This window comes from Hoplias malabaricus, chromosome 3 (genome assembly GCF_029633855.1).
Source record: "Hoplias malabaricus isolate fHopMal1 chromosome 3, fHopMal1.hap1, whole genome shotgun sequence".
Lineage (NCBI taxonomy): Eukaryota > Metazoa > Chordata > Actinopteri > Characiformes > Erythrinidae > Hoplias > Hoplias malabaricus.
In genome coordinates this window covers 26,273,571-26,290,931 of record NC_089802.1, presented here as the reverse complement: position 1 = coordinate 26,290,931, position 17,361 = coordinate 26,273,571, and the positions used below count along the sequence as shown (strand labels likewise).

Genomic DNA, 17,361 nt, shown 5'->3' with positions numbered 1-17,361 from the left:
TCAATACACACACACACACACAGGCATTACTGTAGTTGTCAGGGCTTGCACAGACTTTTCTCTGACTATATCCAAGCTCTACTGCACTTAAAATGATCCTAATCTTTAGTAACCAACATCTAACCCTAACCCTACCCTCAGAGAGCTGCACTTAAAGGGGTGGTTAATCCTAGCCCTGCACCATATCCTCCTTTAATGGAAAAATCACAATTCTAAATGCGCTGCAGTCCAGGACTATGCTTAATCCCAGTCTGAAAACACCCTCCAATAAGTTCAACCTCATTAAACTAAACCTGAGCCTAAACCTAAACCTCAGTTTATAGTCAGTATCTGAAATGGTTTGAATTGTGTGGAAATATTCATGACGTCCTGTCACTGAGAGAACATCTGGTCCTCAGAGGGTGGCTAAACAAGTCACACATAAACACACACACATGTGTGCGTGCCCAAGGTTAATGGTCTTTAAATTCTGCTCGACCTATCAGCAGCGTTTGATACGGTCAACCACCACATCTTACTAAACAAACTCACTGACATGGGCTTCAAGAACAATGCACTCTCCTGGTTTGAGTCTTATCTCACTGGACGATCCTTCAGTGTGTCATGGCTTGGACAAACATCAGCGCGACACCACCTCACCACAGGTGTGCCCCAAGGCTCGGTGCTGGGACTCCTCCTCTTTGCCTTGTACACTACCTCTCTAGGCCCAATCATACATTCGCACGGCTTCTCCTATCACTGCTATGCAGATGACACACAGCTCTATTTATCCTTTCCTCCAGGAGACACTTCAGTGGCAACTCGAATCTCTGACTGTCTCTCTGACATATCTACATGGATGAAGGAACATCACCTCCAATTGAATTTATCCAAAACTGAACTACTGGTCCTCCCAGCCAAGCAAGCTATTCTCCACAACATCAGCATCAAGCTAGGGTCCCTATCAGTGGCTCCCACCAAGGTTGTAAGAAACCTAGGTGTCATGGTTGACGACCAGCTGACCTTCGCAGATCATGTTACCGCTGTAGCTCGATCGTGCCGCTTCTCCCTATTCAACATAAGGAAGATTAGGCCATACCTAACTCAACATACAACACAGCTCCTCGTTCAGACGTTAGTAATCTCCCGTCTAGACTATTGCAACGCCCTCCTGACAGGTCTTCCGACCTGTGCTGTGAGACCGCTACAGATGATCCAGAATGCGGCAGCACGCCTGGTCTTCAACCAACCAAAAAGAGCACATGTCACGCCCCTATTAGTTGAGCTGCATTGGCTACCCTTAGCTGCTCGCATCAAATTCAAATCACTAATGATGGCCTTCAGAGTATTCACTGGTTCTGCTCCCATCTACCTCAATAGACTCTTAAAACCATACGTTAGCGCCCGCCCTCTCCGTTCCTCAAAGGAGCGCCTACTAACACGACCAACCCTCCGTACAGGTCAGTTGAGGCTATTCTCATCTCTGGTACCACGCTGGTGGAACGAGCTTCCAAGCACTATCAGAGCAACAGAAACCCTCTCTGCATTCAAGAAATCATTGAAAACCCAGCTCTTCCGAGAGTATCTTTTGCACTGAATGTCTTTCTTTAATGCACTTATTACTTCCTGGCATATTGCACTTAATGTAAGGTATTTTGTATAATTTGTGCTGTAGTTCGAATGTTAGCTCCTCTTTTGTAAGTCGCTTTGGATAAAAGCGTCTGCCAAATGCATAAATGTAAATGTAAATGTAAATTGGTGTGCTGACAGCAGCTCCAGTGCAGCTCCAGACTGAGGGTGAGCTCAGGGCTAATGCAGAGTAATGGACACCAAATCAATCAACGACCTGGTCACGTCACCAACTTTTATTTATTAACAGTTCCCTAAACCCACCCAGATCCATTCAGATCAATACGAGTGATCACTCACTCACTCACACACACACACACACACAGTCAGAGAGAAAGGAGTAAAAAGGTTTAGTGTTAGATTCATTCTTATTCAGCAGGGAGGGTGAGAGGGAGGGAGGTAAATATGGAGCGAGGGACTGAGGAAGGGAGCGAGGGTGTGACAGAGGAAGGGAACAACGGAGTGAGGGAGTGACAAAGGGGGAAGTAAGGGAGCGAGGGAGTGACAGGGACAGCTGAGTGATGAATGTTTCCTACCCACCTGTAGTACTCTATGAAGGCAGTGAGGGAGGGAGGAAGAGAGAGTGACGGAGTGAGGGAGGGAGGGAGGGGGTGACAGAGTGAGTGAGGGAGGGACGGAGGGAGTGAGGGAGGGGGTGACAGAGTGAGGGAGGGGGTGACAGAGTGAGGGAGGGAGGGAGGGGGTGACAGAGTGAGGGAGGGAGGGAGGGAGGGCGTGATGAAGGGAGGATGTTCTCTACCCATCTGTAGTACTCTACGAAGGCCGTGAGGGGGGAGGAGAGAGTGACAAAGTGAGGAAGGGAGCGAAGGAGGGAGAATGTTCCCACCCACCTGTAGTACTCTACGAAGGCGGTGCGGTCCGCAAGGGCGGCGAGGTCCATCGAGGCCCAGTCCCAGTCGGGGAGACCCAGCAGCTGCTTGACCACGGTGTCCGACATCTGCTGCATGAACCTCAGTGTCTGGACGAAGTCCCCTCGTGCAGCGAAGATCTCGTCCAGACGCGAGAGGTGGTCCTTCAGTCCACTCTGCATCCCTCCCATTGTCCCCGTCACCTGCCGGAGACACAGTGTACAGCCTGAGAGTCAGCACTTAGTGTTCTCCTCTGAGCGTGTTGAGCTGAGTGTACACAGTGGTTAGTGTTCTCCTCTGAGCGTGTTGAGCTGAGTGTACACAGTGGTTCAAAAATGCCCTTTAACCTTGTCTGACCTCTCTGATCCTCTCTGGAACATCCCCCACCATCCTGGGAATACTGACCCTGTCCTGGGAATACTGTCCCTGTCCTGAGAATACTATCCCGGACCCTGGAACACAGCCCCCAAGTGTGGGAAAGCCCAGCCTGGGTCACATATCTGAGATCAGCCAGTTCCCTGCAGGAGTCTCACCACAGTCCGCCCTCAGCTCTGACCCCAGATCAGCCCCGGGACCACAGTTTAAGGTGGCAGTTATTAAGGTAGAGTGTCCTAGGTAACCTAGATTAGGTGCAGATTTTGGAATAATCCCATATACATAACATCACACATAAACAACACAGCTGCTTTCATTTTAATTCACCACACACACACACACACATCATCCACCCAAACATCACCCAGAACCACACACCCCACCCACACACCACCGCACACACACACACACACACACACACTGAAACAGCTGCCCATAAAAAGCAGTGCACATAAACATGTCACTGGTGTGTTACTGTGTGTGTGTGTGAGAGAGAGAGAGACTCACCAGGTTCTCCACTCCTGCTAGTGTGTGGTTAGCGTTGTAGAGGGAGTAGGTCAGCTGGTACACCCCATCATTCGTCTCACTGTTACCATAGAAACCAACTCCAACTGCGACGCTGCAAAGAGACAAGAACATCATTATGTTTCTTCTGAAAATAATCACAGCTCACAGATAAAAAAACAAAAACAAAAACAAAAAAACCCTGCAATGTGCTCCTGAGACAGAAGCAGGACTTCATCAGCATCCTCCTGGACCTTCTTTCCCACTCCGGGTCCTCCACCTGGACCTTCACTCCCACTCCAGATCCTCCTCCTGGACCTTCTCCCACTTTGGGTCCTCCTCCTGGACCTACTCTCCCACTCCGGATCCTCCTCCAGGACCTTCTCTCCCACTCTGGGTCCCCCTCCTGGATGTTCTCCCACTCTGGGTCCTCCTCCTGGACCTTCTCTCCCACTCCAGGTGCTCTTCCTGGACCTTCTCCCTCTCCGGGTCCTCCTCCTGGACCTTCTCCTGGATGTTCTCCCACTCTGGGTCCTCCTGCTGGACCTTTTCCCACTCTGGGTCCTCCTCCTGGACCTTCTCCCACACCGACTGCTCCTCCTGGACCTCCTCCCACTCCGGGTCCTCCTCCTGGACCTTTTCCTGGAAGTTCTCCCACTCTGGGTGCTCCTCCTGGACCTTGGTGGCTTTGGTCTCACAGTGTGGATAAATTTATAAAACACAGAGAAATTTAAAGAAAAAAAATCTTTCAGTGAAAGCAGTGGACTGATCTCCGTCTGCGGTTCACATTGAGCCGGTAAATCTGGACCTGGCTCTGTGCCAGTGGCTAGCGGTGGCTAGGCTATCACAGTAACACAGAGGGGAAGCCTGAGCCTCATACGGCAAAAGCATGTATCTCCATTCAGGCATAACTAATCCATCCTGACAGAGCGAGAGAGAGAGGAGAGCATTACTCACTCTGCCCTCGACTAGTCTTCATTACAGATCCGTCCCCTCTGTCCCTCAGCGGGACGTCCCTCTGTAATAATCATTTAATGAGGGATAAATATAGCCCTGCTCCTCTCAGACCTCCCGTGACCAGAGCCACTAGGTTCTAGATTTTATTAGCTACAGGTGGTTTGAATCGCAGTTCTAAAGCCACGGATTTAGATTTCATGGTTCTAGACGTCCAGTTCCATATGAGTACTGTCTTCTGTGAGAGCATGACCGGGACCGCTCTCCAGGTCAGGACCACTCTCAGGGTCAGGACCGCTCTCTGCGTCAGGAGCAGGTCAGGACCACTCTCAGGCTGAAAATGCTTTGACCTCAGTCCCGACAGGTGCCGTGGGTCTGGCAGTAGATTCTGGGTCATGGCTCGGTTCAGTCAGATATCTGGGTGTGTTCTGGACAGGCAGAGGGTTCTAATGTTCATCTGTTCACCTGTGTCCAGGTTCCCAGCACGAGACGATGTGTATGTGTGTGTGTGTGTTCCTTATGTGTGCATGTGTTCTCTGTGTGTGTGTTTCAGTGTTGCTCTGCTCTGTTTTTATCTAATATTCTATCTATTAATATTACTATTATTACTGCTATTATTACTACTATCACTATTACTATTGTTATTATTACTACTATCACTATTACTACTATCATTACTACTACTATTATTATTATTATTATTATTATTATTACTACTATTATTATTATTATTACTACTATCACTACTACTATCATTACTACTATCCCTATTATTATTACTACTATCACTATTATTTCAAGGAAAGCTGTATAAGTGGATGACAGAGAGAGAGGGGGGGGGGGAGTGAGAGAGAGACAGAGGCATGTAGGTCGTTTCTGTGTCACACACACACACACACACACACACACACACACACACATACACACACATTCTGCTGAAGCAGCTCTCAAGGCTGATGGGTCTAAATTAGATTCAGGTGATTCCTGTGTCTGAATGTGTGTGTGTGTGTGTGTGTGTGTGTGCATGCCTGTGTGTCTGTGTGAGTGTATGTGTGTCTCGTGACAGTGTGCTGTTTGTCCTGAGCTGAGTTGGATGATTGACGCTGTGCTGAAGTCTGTGTTTATGTAAAACTGCAGGATTTAAGCTCCACCCACTCATACATTCTACAGCATCCTGTTTTAACTGTCAGAGCCTGTGGTGATGTGTGTGTCACAAACACTTTCTAAAGTCTGGAAAACTTCCTACACAGCTTCACACTTCACTTCAAACCATGATGTCAGTGAGTGGCATTTACTCAACGTCCTGGACGCGGTCACATGACAGTGTGTGTGTGTGTGTGTGTGTGTGTGTGACTGCATATACAGAGTGCCAGTGTGTGTGGTGAGTTACAAAACGGTGGTTGTGATGTTCATGTGATGCTGGGATTTTAGCCCAAAAATAATTACAGAATACGGCAAGAAATGTGAAAAAAGTGTGGTATCTTTGGTCTGTTATTTTTCTCGTACTTTGGCTTCATGGTGTGAACCAAGCCTGGGCTCTAATGGGTTCATGAGATTTTCACGATTAAAAATGCACTGTAAAGTAACGTATTGTAACAGAAGACAGATGCTTGCTCCCATTCTGAGCCTCAGAATGCAGTGGCTCTCCATCCACAGAGTTTATGTGAATTATGAAACTGGACACAAACAAAAACCTCAAAAACGAGCAGAAGAGCGATGAAGAAGTGTTTATGGAATAAACGATGAGGTCTCAGCTGGTTCAGACCCACTGCACATGCAGCATAGCGCCCCCCAGAGCCCCGCACTGACCCTGCGACCACAGGATTTTCCTCATCGCTCCTCTCCACGTTTTAGGACCCCTCTGTTCTCACACTAGCGCCCCCTGATGGGTTGACATTAGAGCGTGTGTACTGTACACACACAGCACAAGTCAGAGACCACACAGCGTTTATTTACTGTCCTCTAAAGATGCTCAGAATATGCTCCATACATCAATATTACACCACACTTCTGATGTAATCTGACCTCTCCTTCTCCCTCGTTCTGATCACGGAGCCCACGCCCCCTGGAGTTCATTCTCCAAACTGCAGTGGATGGAAACATGACTCGTTTCAGGTTTGTTTCAGCTGATGTTCCTTTAATGCCACGAGCAGCGGCTTATTTTAACTGCACTAACCAAGGCCAGTCTCAGAGTTTCTCAGCACTGTTCAGTTCTCAGGAGACGGCTGTGTTCGATTTAAAGAGCTGCGTGCTGCTGAACACTAGCCCCAGTGTTCTCCGAGGTCCAGAGGTCACGTGCCATTTCCGTGGGTCGATTCAGCTCGATTGGATCTGCTTATGGCCCACAACAACACGAGAACAAAAGAGTCTGGGGCTGGAGACGAGAGAGAGACCTGGAGGAGTTCTCACAGCTGAGAGCGGCTCCTGATCTACTTCCACGTTATTACATTATTACATTTCTGTTCCTTTGTTTCTTGAGTTTCTGTTAAAGCAACTATAGGCGGTTTCCTACCCCCCTAAAGTTACATAGTGCCGTTTCTGCAGTGCTGAGCCCAGAGCATCAGCAACAGAATCTCTGGAACAGTGGAACAGTGGAACTGTGTTCTCTGTGTAATAAACAGACACGTTGGAGGACGAGCTCCTGCCCTCAGTGATGCGTATGAGGCTGACCACCATCAGATCCTCACAGCAATGTTCCAACAATTTTCTGGAGGAGCGGGTGTTAAAGGAGCCATCAGTGATTCTCTCCAATGGTTTACTTATTTATTTATGTTAAGAAACAATACGTATATTGAGACCTAGTGGCCGGGATGTGTCTGTACTCAATTCTGTTTTAAACCCATGCCCCTGTGTGGGCAACCCGCTCTGTGGAGGATAAACCGGTTCAGTCAGGGAACAGCAGTTTGGGTCTTCATCACTCTCACACACACACACACACACACACACACACACACACACTCCTACTGACCAGCTGAGCAGTCCGGCGGTGACGGAGGACCAGGTGACACAGCAGGAGTTCGGCTTCTTCGTCTCTTCCTCTTCTCGTTTACAGCAGCACAGACAGCTCAGATACACAGCCAAAGCCAGGAGATTTACCCCCAGCCCAGCAGCAGCTACACACAGGAGGAAGACCAGAGACTACACACACGCACACACACACACACACACACACAGAGGAAGTTAACCAAACTTTAACCAGACTTTTCTTCTTAACATAGGGCACTCTCTGCACTCTACTCGTCTCTGTTGTCTCTACTGCCCTCTATGGGACTCTACTGGTCTCTATGGGACTCTACTGGTCTCTATGGGACTCTACTGTTTGCTCCCCCCTGAATATCGGGTGTCGTCTCTAACCCCGTCTCTAAGGGGAACAGAGGGCTTTGGTAACCACAACAACGGCGACGGTGATGTTAAGCAGGGTTTACTCATGGTATATTGGCGTGTTGTTGTTGTTGTTTGGGACTGAACACAGCTCTGTCATCAGTTCAGACAGATCAGTAGAGTTTGTTCCTTCCTTGTTGCAGTGTCCAACAGAATCCAGTGGCTGGATTCTTTTGTCGGCCACCGATAAAAGGAGCGTTTTAACCTCTTCAAAATACCACGGCGTAATTTTACGAGCTACCGTCGTGAGTCTGATAAAAACAAACGTGATTTCTGCTGCAGCTGGAGATTTTACAGATGGAGAGTTGGTGCTGGACGTGTGCGTTGCGTGGCATAAAGTGACGACTCTCTCTGAACAATCAGTGTTGTGCAAGGTTTATACGCCACGGTTTAGTCCCTAATCGGCTCGCTCTGAACCACAAGAGAACAGCGACTAAAAAAGAACCTGCTTCCAGAACAAGGACCTGATTTACCTGGTGGAGGAGCACAGTTGGGTGGAGCTCTCAGTTAGTGTGGATGGTACAGCGCAACACACTCAAGAAGAGAATGATAAGTGGAGCTCCTGAGCACTGAGGAACAGGGTGAAAGGGTTTGTTAAAGTGCTTTTAAGGTGAACTAACTAGCTCCTAAAAACGGGGGCAAGGTTTTTCATACACACACACACACACACACACACACAGTTCTGAGAATGAAGACAGAAATAGAAGCTAGCAGAGTCATTTCCTCTCTCTCTCTCTCCTCTCGCTCCCTCTGCCTTTCATTTTCTCTCCCACTCACATAGTTGTTCTATCGCTTTCCGTTGTCTCCATCTTCTCTTTTTTTCCCTTCATTCCTTCCCTGTCTCCGCTCCTCTTTTATAGGACTATGGCCCAGGACCCTGTCTCCGCTCAGCGCTTGTCTTTCTCCGTCCACTTTGGTTCAGTTCTGATGGCTGCACACCGGGAACTCCCCAGAGACCTGAGTTCTGGAAACTGACCACAACATTATAACCATCTCAGAGTGGCCCTCAGATCCTTACACTGACCACTTCTCCTTCAACATCAACTTCAGCCACGGACCCTTCACTCACTACCCCCCCACGCACCCTGACATACGCCACCCTCCACAGGGGGCGCTGTAACCTCTCACCTGTGTTACTTACGTCACCTGGCAGTGGTTTTAATCTTATAGCTGATCAGTGTGTGTGCAAATATGATCTTCACACTCAGAGATTCTGAACAATGCCAGCTGTGTGTGTGTCTTTTGTTCTCTTTCAGTTCTCTCTCTCCACCCCTCCCCCTCAGATCTGTGTCCCATATCCACCCTTCTCATCTCTCTCTCTCTCTCTCCTCCCCTGTTCCTCTCTCTTCTCTTTTTTCATGGCTGTGTTGGTGCGGTTCTCTCTCTGTAGACCCCTGGCGCTGGAGCAGTGTTTATTTTATTATTCTAAAGACTTCTATTCTCGAGTTTTGACCCAGTTTTGATATTTATGATCCAACCTGGAGACTCAGCTCTGACACACACACACACAGATTGAGTGCCTCTCTCCAAAACTAATCTCTTTACTCTTTTAATAGACCGTTACATTTATCCCTGTCTTCATTTCATGCTCCTCTTATCCGCTCCACACTCCTCCTCTTTCTCTTCCTCCAGCTCTATTCTCTCTCGGCTTTCCCTTCTTACTATTCTCTCTCTCCTACTGACCTCACTCTTTCCCATCACTTCTTCCTCTCCTTTGTCTCTCCACCTCTTTTCTCATCTCCCTCTCCCTTTACTTACTTTTCTCTCACTCATTAGTTCCCTCTCCCTCCCCCCCTCAACTCCATTCCCCCTCTCCCCCTCTGTATCTCTCTCTCCCCAACTCCATCCCCCTGTCGCTATCTCCCTCTTTCTCCCCTCAACTCTATTTCCTCTCCCCCTTCCCCCACATTCCCCTCCCACCTCTCTCTCTCTCTCCCTCCGTCTCTCTATCTCCCTCTCTTCCCCTCAACTCCATTCCCCCTCTCGCTCCCTCTCCCCCACTGTATCTCTCTCCCTCCCTCGCCCCCTCTGTATCTCTCCCTCTCTCTCCCCCTCTCGCTAGCTCTCCCTCTTTCTCCCCTCAACTCTATTCCCCCTCCCCCCTCCCCCACCTCTCCCCCCTGTCTCTCTCCTGTTAAAGAATCACATGTTCTTTAATTCATTCCGTTTGTTAGAATTCCTCTTTTCACTTGTCCCCTTCTCTCTCTCTCTCTTTCTGCACACAGTACCTGGCAACCTGCAGGTTTCCATAGCAATAGAGAGAGAGAGAGAGAGAGAGAGAGAGAGAGTCATGTCTTTGTCTTGCCCCGAACCAAAAGCATTTAACACCCCATCACCATGACAACCATTTACCCCTCATTCTGATTGCCACCTACATGTCTTTCTCACACACACACACACACACACACACACACACACACACACACACACACACACACACACACACTCGTCTGTCTAATAACTCCCCCTTGGACCCCCAGGCAGACAGCTCTCCTTTCCCCACTTCTCTCTCTCTGACACTGAGTCTAATCCAGTCTGAGTCTCTGTTTCAGATCTAGGTTCTAGATCAGCTCCAGAATGGTTCTAGATCTCAGTTCTGTTATATTTCTGTGGAACAGCTAAACTGTTCCCGACTGAGAGCAGGGGAAAAGCCCAGTGAAAGCATCATAAACAAACCCTTGTGTTTATTTAGTTGAAGGGACACCCCTCTCCTGGTCTCCACAGTGGAACATAGTTCTGTTTTTTAATGAAACATCTGTGACCTGCTTTGGTCCTAACCCCACGAGCCCCACAGCAGTGTTCTCCCCATGTCTAAACAGCCCTGTTCAGAAAGCCCACTTTCAGCACCTGTTCCTTTAAATGATAATGAGCCGCTCACTGTTCACCCCGACTCCGAGTGCACAGCAGTGAGGAGCGAAGGGCAGAAGCTTTGGTTTTTAGCCATTTTCACTCAGTTTTCTTTCTTCTCCACCTTTACTCAGTGCTCTTATTTCTCCACGCACGTTGTGTCTGTTTTGCTTTGTGCTCTCACATAAACGCGGGTCCAGCTCTGTGATTGGACAGACTCAGACATGGGGGCGGGGCCATTCTAAAGTCTCCGCACTTGATGTCAGGAAGTGGAGCAGAATCAGAGCGGCTCGTTTTGTCCCGTGTTTCTGACTCAGGCAGCACAGAGAAAACTGTCTGGGGTCTTGTTTCACAGTGTGTGGGTTGGTGGCCTCCAGATTCACATTTTACTGGGCTTAAACAAGTTCTGACTCCTTCATGATGTTTCCTCTTTAAGAGCTGGTTTTAAAACAGGGAACTACATGCCGGATGTCTGAGGAGCTGAAATGCTGCTGCTTCCCTGGAACTGGACAAGAGCTGAGTGCAGGTCTGAACCTGCTGTGGACACAGGAAACTCTGCTGTGTGTGATCCGCTCAGTGTGTGATCCGCTCGGTGTTCCTGAGAGCTGTATGGGAGTGGAGTGGGTCCAGTTCCCTGTTTCCAGGCCCTGTGACCCCTGACCTGATCTTACTCCCCACGTCAGAGATGCTGCCGGTCTGGAGGATTGCCTCTGCTCCTGGAACTGTGTTTAATCTGCGTCCGGAGCAGAGGCAGAACACCAGTCTCAGTCAGGTCCTGAACTCCAGCCAAACACAAGCTCATACCGGTAAGAGATACAGGTAAGTACAGGTAACCTCGTTCAACCTGTTACTCCAGTGGGAAACTCTCTCCTCCATAACCTTCATACACAGAGACAGAAAGAATCACTCCGCCACAGAGAGAGAGAAAGAGGGGGGGTGAAGAGAGAGAGAGAGCGAGAGAGAGAGGGGGGGATACAGAGGGAGAGAGAGAGAGAGAGACAGAGAGGAGAAGAGAGAGAGAGAGAGAGACAGAGAGGAGAAGAGAGAGAGAGAGACAGAGAGGAGAAGAGAGAGAGAGAGACAGAGAGGAGAAGAGAGAGAGAGAGAGAGAGAGACAGAGAGGAGAAGCGAGAGAGAGAGAGAGAGAGAGAGAGAGAGAGAGAGAGAGAGAGAGAGAGAGAGAGTTGAATGTGTGCTTGTTCTCTCTGTCTCTTGGCGCCTGACTCTGATTAATTCGTGTGACGATCTTTGGAGAGGAACCATGTCCTCACAAACACAGAGGCTCAGTACAGAACCCTTTAGAGTGGTTCTCATGTTCTACAGGTTCTCTGGTGGAGGTTTAGAAGAAGAGAGAATGCAGTGTGATAGAGACGATCGGCTGAGACCATTCAGAGTCCGAATCCTGATCCCTTAGTTCAGAGCCAGAGGCTAACGCCGCTAAGAAACACTGAAAGTTAATAGTCACCCAAATAGCATTCTTCAATCATCTCCTGTCTCCTCCATCTCTTCCCAAACACTGCGGCTCATTTCCTGTCTCCTTCGTCTCGTCCCGAACACGGTAGCTCATCTCCTGTCTCCTCCGTCTCATCCCAAACATAGTGGCTCATCTCCTGTCTCCTCCGTCTCGTCCCAAACACTGTGGCTCATCTCCTGTCTCCTCTGTCTCGTCCCAAACATAGCGGCTCATCTTCTGTCTCCTCCGTCTCATCCTGAACAAGGCGGCTCATCTCCTGTCTCCTCCGTCTTGTCCCAAAGAGAGGGGCTCATCTCCTGTCTCCTCCGTCTCATCCCAAAGAGAGGGGCTCATCTCCTGTCTCCTCCATCTCATCCCAAACAGAGCGGCTCATCTCCTGTCTCCTCCATCTCACCTCAAACAGAGCGGCTCATCTCCTGTCTCCTCCTTCTCGTCCCGAACAGAGCGGCTCATCTCCTGTCTCCTCCGTCTCGTCCCGAACAGAGCAAGGCTATCTGGGTGACTATTGACTTCTGGTGATTGTTAGCAACTTTAGCATCACAGCTTCACCTCTAAACTAAAGAAGACCATCAGACATGTCCTCACGTCCATCAGACATGTCCATCAGACACGTCCTCATGTCCATCAGACACATCCATCAAACACGTCCTCACGTCCATTAAACACATCCTCACGTCCATCAGACAAGTCCTCACGTCCAGACACGTCCTCATGTCAATCAGACACGTCCTTAAGTGCATCAGACATGTCCATCAAACACGTCCTCACGTCCATCAGACACATTTATCAGACACTTTCTGACGTCCATCAAATGGATCTTTGTCTCCAAGTGCACCCTTAGTAACCATCAAACTTGTCCTTCTCTCTCTCTCTCTCTGCTCCACTTTGAGTGTCTCATGAAAGAGTCTTTCTCTGTGTTTTTCTGGATATAAACTCATATTCCTACTGGACTAATCCCAGGTCCTCATACACTTTTAGAGAATTAACCCCAGAATGTTGGGCATGTTTTACACTAACGTCAGGCTACTGGAAAAGTTATAGCACTAAGCCCAGATTGTTCGCCACATATTTATACTAATCACACACCCCTGGACTCAATATAGCACTAATCACAGGCTAGTGGGTGTGTTATTACACTTATCCCAGATTGCAGGATATAATATTATACAAATCCCCTGTATGTAGTAGGGCACATTATAGAACTAATCCCCTGTAGTAGGACACGTTATAGTACTAATTCTGAAATGATGGGCACGTTATAACACTAATCACGACTTGTTATACTAATCCCACACTGGTCTGTTACTAATCCCGTTTCCGCGGGGGTCCTGACCTCAGCCCCGGGCACTAACCCCACTAACCTGCTGGTACTCCTCGCGCTGCGGGCTGAAGGTGTTGTCCACCGGCTGCAGCTGGAGGTTGATGTGGGGAAAGTGATGAAGCCAGTGGGTCCACCACGGAGCCATATAGTCGACTCTGGAGGACATAGTGGAGGAGAGGACACCGCGAGGGACAGACTCAACCCCGTCGGGGGAGAGAGGGGGAGAGAGAGAGAGAGAGAGAGAGAGAGAGAGAGAGAGAGAGAGAGAGAGAGAGAGAGAGAGAGAGAGAGAGAGAGAGAGAGAGAGAACGAACCGACTCTTGTGCTCCGTTCTTCAAACAAAAGCCATGGGCTGGTACCTCCTCCTCCGCCCACAGCTCCGGCCAACACCGCCCCGAACCCCCGAACCCGGAGAACCCCGAGAACCTAGAGAACCCACCGCAGGAAAAGCACCACTCAAACACAGCAGAGCTCCACACCTTCACCTTCCGTCCATCCGCCTCCTCCTCCTCATTCACTCTCTCACTCTCCGCGACCACGAGGAGTCAGTGCCGTGCTGGGTTGCCAGGTCCATGTGAACCCCCTTACCACAGGCTGGAGTTACATTTGTCAGCTTTGTGTGTGTGTGTGTGTGTGTGTGTGTGTGTATGTGGATCGCAAGCCGCTCACACTCACGCACTCTGTCACTGAGTCTGGGCCTTATTTACTGTATAGTGCACCATTTTAAGGTTCCGCCATTTTGTATTAGTGTCTGAAACATAGAGGACCATTTTCAGTTCAGCCAAACAATCCCACAAGGCACCGTAAAAGGCGGTGTACAGCCCATGTACCCTGATGAATAGGGGATACCCATAATGCACTGCACTGTTTAGTAAAATCCCTTATGAGACTGTGTCCGACGTCGTTCATTATTCACCAGAACTAACTTCACTTTAAAAGTGCACTGCGTTGTGAGTAAAAAAGGGAATAGTGAATAGAAACTATTTCTGACGTGTGTGTTTTATTGAAGTTTAAATCACGGACCAAACTTTCCAGAAATAGTGGTTTTATATTTTTATATAGTTTTTATGTGACTCAAATAATAAAATATATATATAATAAGTAAATGGCAGCAGTTTCAAACTACTTCCAAAAGGGAGTGAAACATCTGCAACTGGCAACCCGCAGTCTGTGTGCGTTCCCGAACAAAAGGCGAAGCGCCTCATTCAGGTTAGGACATCGCCTCGAGAGAAGAATGCAGAGATTCTTTTCACCGGTTTTACACAAAAATAAAATACATTTCAATGTTTTACGGAGATAAAACGCAGCGGTTGAGAGCATCTCTGTGTTCACTGTTTGTTTTTAATGCGTTTTGAAACGTAATTAACCCAATTAGCTTTAGCGCTGAGCGAACAACAGCGTGATAACTCCACCCTCCAGCGGCCATTCCGCGAAATTACAGGCTTCACAAGCAAAACTGTTCCTGATTTTATATCCTTTATGGAGAAATACCGTCAAAATGAAACCCTTCCAGTGCGTAATTAGGGAATCAGTGTTTAACTTTCATTAGTCAGTATCACAATATTCACAGAAAATAAAGTGTGATTGGTTTCTTCCGAAGATGATCTGCTGAATTTGCTTTTTTTTTTTTTTTTAAATTAACTGCCGGTTTCTCAGAGACTCAGTGAAGACTAAAGCATCCACTTTTATCATTTATAATCAATTTCATGCGTTAAATGTTCACACAATGTAAAAAGATTGTAAATACAGTGCCTTGCGAAAGTATTCATCCCCATTGAACTTTTCAACCTTTTGCCACATTTCAGGCTTCAAACATAAAGTTATAAAATTTTAATGTTTTGTGAAGAATCAACAACAAGTGGGACACAACAGTGAAGTGTAATGAATTTTATTGGATGTGTCAAACTTTTTTAACAAATAAAAAACTGAAAAATGGGGCGTGCAATATTATTCGGCCCCTTTACTTTCAGTGCAGCAAACTCACTCCTGACGTTCAGTGAGGATCTCTGAATGATCCAATGTTGTCCCAAATGACTGATGATGATAAATATAATCCACCTGTGTGTAATCAAGTCTCCATATAAATGCACCTACTCTGTGATAGTCTGTTCAAAACACAGAGCATCATGAAGACCAAGGAACACACCAGGCAGGTCCGAGATATTGTTGTGGAGAAGTTTAAAAAATTTGGATACAAAAATATTTCCCAAGCTTTAAACATCCCAAGGAGCACTGTGCAAGCTATCATTGAAATGGAAGGAGTATCAGACCACTGCAAATCTACCAAGACCCAGTCGTCCCTCTAAACTTTCATCTCGAACAAGGATAAGACTGATCAGAGATGCAGTCAAGAGGCCCATGATCACTCTGGATGAGCTGCGGAGATTTACAGCTGAGGTGGGAGAGTCTATCCATAGGGCAACAATCAGTTGTACACTGCACAAATCTGGCCTTTATGGAAGAGTGGCAAGAAAAAAGCCATTTCTCTAAGATACCCATGAAAAGTCTCATTTAAAGTTTGCCACAAGCCACCTCAGGGACACACCAAACATGTGGAAGAAGGTGCTCTGGTCAGATGAAACCAAAATCGAACTGTTTTGGCCACAATGCAAAACGATGCCATAAAAGCAACACAGCTCATCACCCTGAACACACCATCCCCACTGTCAAACATGGTGGTGGCAGCATCATGGTTTGGGCCTGCTTTTCGTCAGCAGGTACAGGGAAGATGGTCAAAATTGATGGGAAGATGGATGGGGTCAAATACAGGACCATTCTGGAATAAAACCTGCTGGAGTCTGCAAGAGATCTGAGACTGGGACAGAGATTTATCTTCCAACAAGACAATGATCCAAAACATAAAGCCAAATCTACAATGGAATGGTTCACAAATAAACGTATTCAGGAATGGCCAAGTCAAAGTCCAGAACTGAATCCAATCGAGAATCAGTGGAAAGAGCTGAAGACTGCTGTTCAAACACTCTCCATCCAACCTCTCTGAGCTTGAGCTGTTTTGCAAGGAAGAATAGGCAAGAATTTCAGTCTCTCGATGTGCAAAACTGATAGAGACATACCCCAAGCGACTTGCAGCAAAAGGTGGCGCTACAAAGTATTAACGCAAGGGGGCCGAATAATATTGCACGCCCCACTTTCAGTTTTTTATTTGTTAAAAATGCTTGACACATCCAATAAATTTCATTCCACTTCACGGTTGTATCCCACTTGTTAATTCTTCGCAAAAAATGAAAATTTTATATCTTTGTTTGAAGCCTGAAATGTGGCAAAAGGTTGAAAATTTCAAGGGGGCCGAATACTTTCGCAAGGCACTGTATAAGCTGCTGTTTGTCCTGCTCCAGTACTATTCAGAATTTAAGATTTCCTTTTAAAGGTGAACAGTTGGCTCCCTCTAGTGGATAGAACGTTCACCAACAGCTTCCACACTCACTGTTCACTCTGTAGTTCTAGACCAAGTCTTCAAACTGGTGGCGCTAGGATATTGCAGGTGGAAGGAGAAACAAACGAGTCATTTGTGTATATATATCGTTTTTTGATTTTATATTTGTACACAACCCAATTCTGTGTGGGCATGTGCGCACAAGTGTCTGAGTGTTTGTACGTTACATATCTGCCTACAAAGGTTTTGGCTGCTGGAAGCCTGGTCTGTTATCTGTGAAGTGTTTGATTTCTTTGTTTTAGTTTGGCCTTCACCCCATGGTTGAAATTCTTTAAAGGCCATGTAATGATCTGGTGAGATATGCATCTAACCCCAAATCAAAACCTAAAGGACTGCACTGGAACGTAAACAAGGACTGGACAGGGGGTGAATCAGCTGTGATGTGGTGGTGTTAGTGAGTGTTGTGCTGGTGTGAGTGGATCAGACAGCAGTGCTGCTGGAGTTTTTAGTTCCACTGAAGGACTGTCAGAAGCAGCTGTTTAAATGTTGTGGCAGATGGGCGAGTATCTGTGAAAATATTTGGTCACATGTAAACATTTATTCCCCCTTCCCTTTCACATTTAACCCTTTACTG

General features: G+C 47.5%; 1 protein-coding gene across 5 annotated transcripts in view; it reads right to left on the bottom strand.

Moving 5' to 3' along the window:
- ttyh2 (tweety family member 2) overlaps window positions 1-13,850 on the bottom strand; it is a 25,389-nt gene extending 11,539 nt beyond the window's left edge. For 3 of the 5 annotated variants that reach the window (XM_066665056.1, XM_066665057.1, XM_066665061.1), the window contains exons 1-4: window positions 13,374-13,850; window positions 7,279-7,448; window positions 3,360-3,471; window positions 2,460-2,680 (exon numbers count right to left, since the gene is read on the bottom strand). In XM_066665056.1, the coding sequence (XP_066521153.1) occupies window positions 2,460-2,680; window positions 3,360-3,471; window positions 7,279-7,448; window positions 13,374-13,499 (629 nt within the window). In that variant the 5' untranslated portion in view covers window positions 13,500-13,850. The remainder of the gene's footprint in view (window positions 1-2,459; window positions 2,681-3,359; window positions 3,472-7,278; window positions 7,449-13,373) is intronic. The other 2 variants (XM_066665058.1, XM_066665060.1) reach the window with 2 other exon arrangements.
- Between the last annotated feature and the right edge of the window lie 3,511 nt (window positions 13,851-17,361).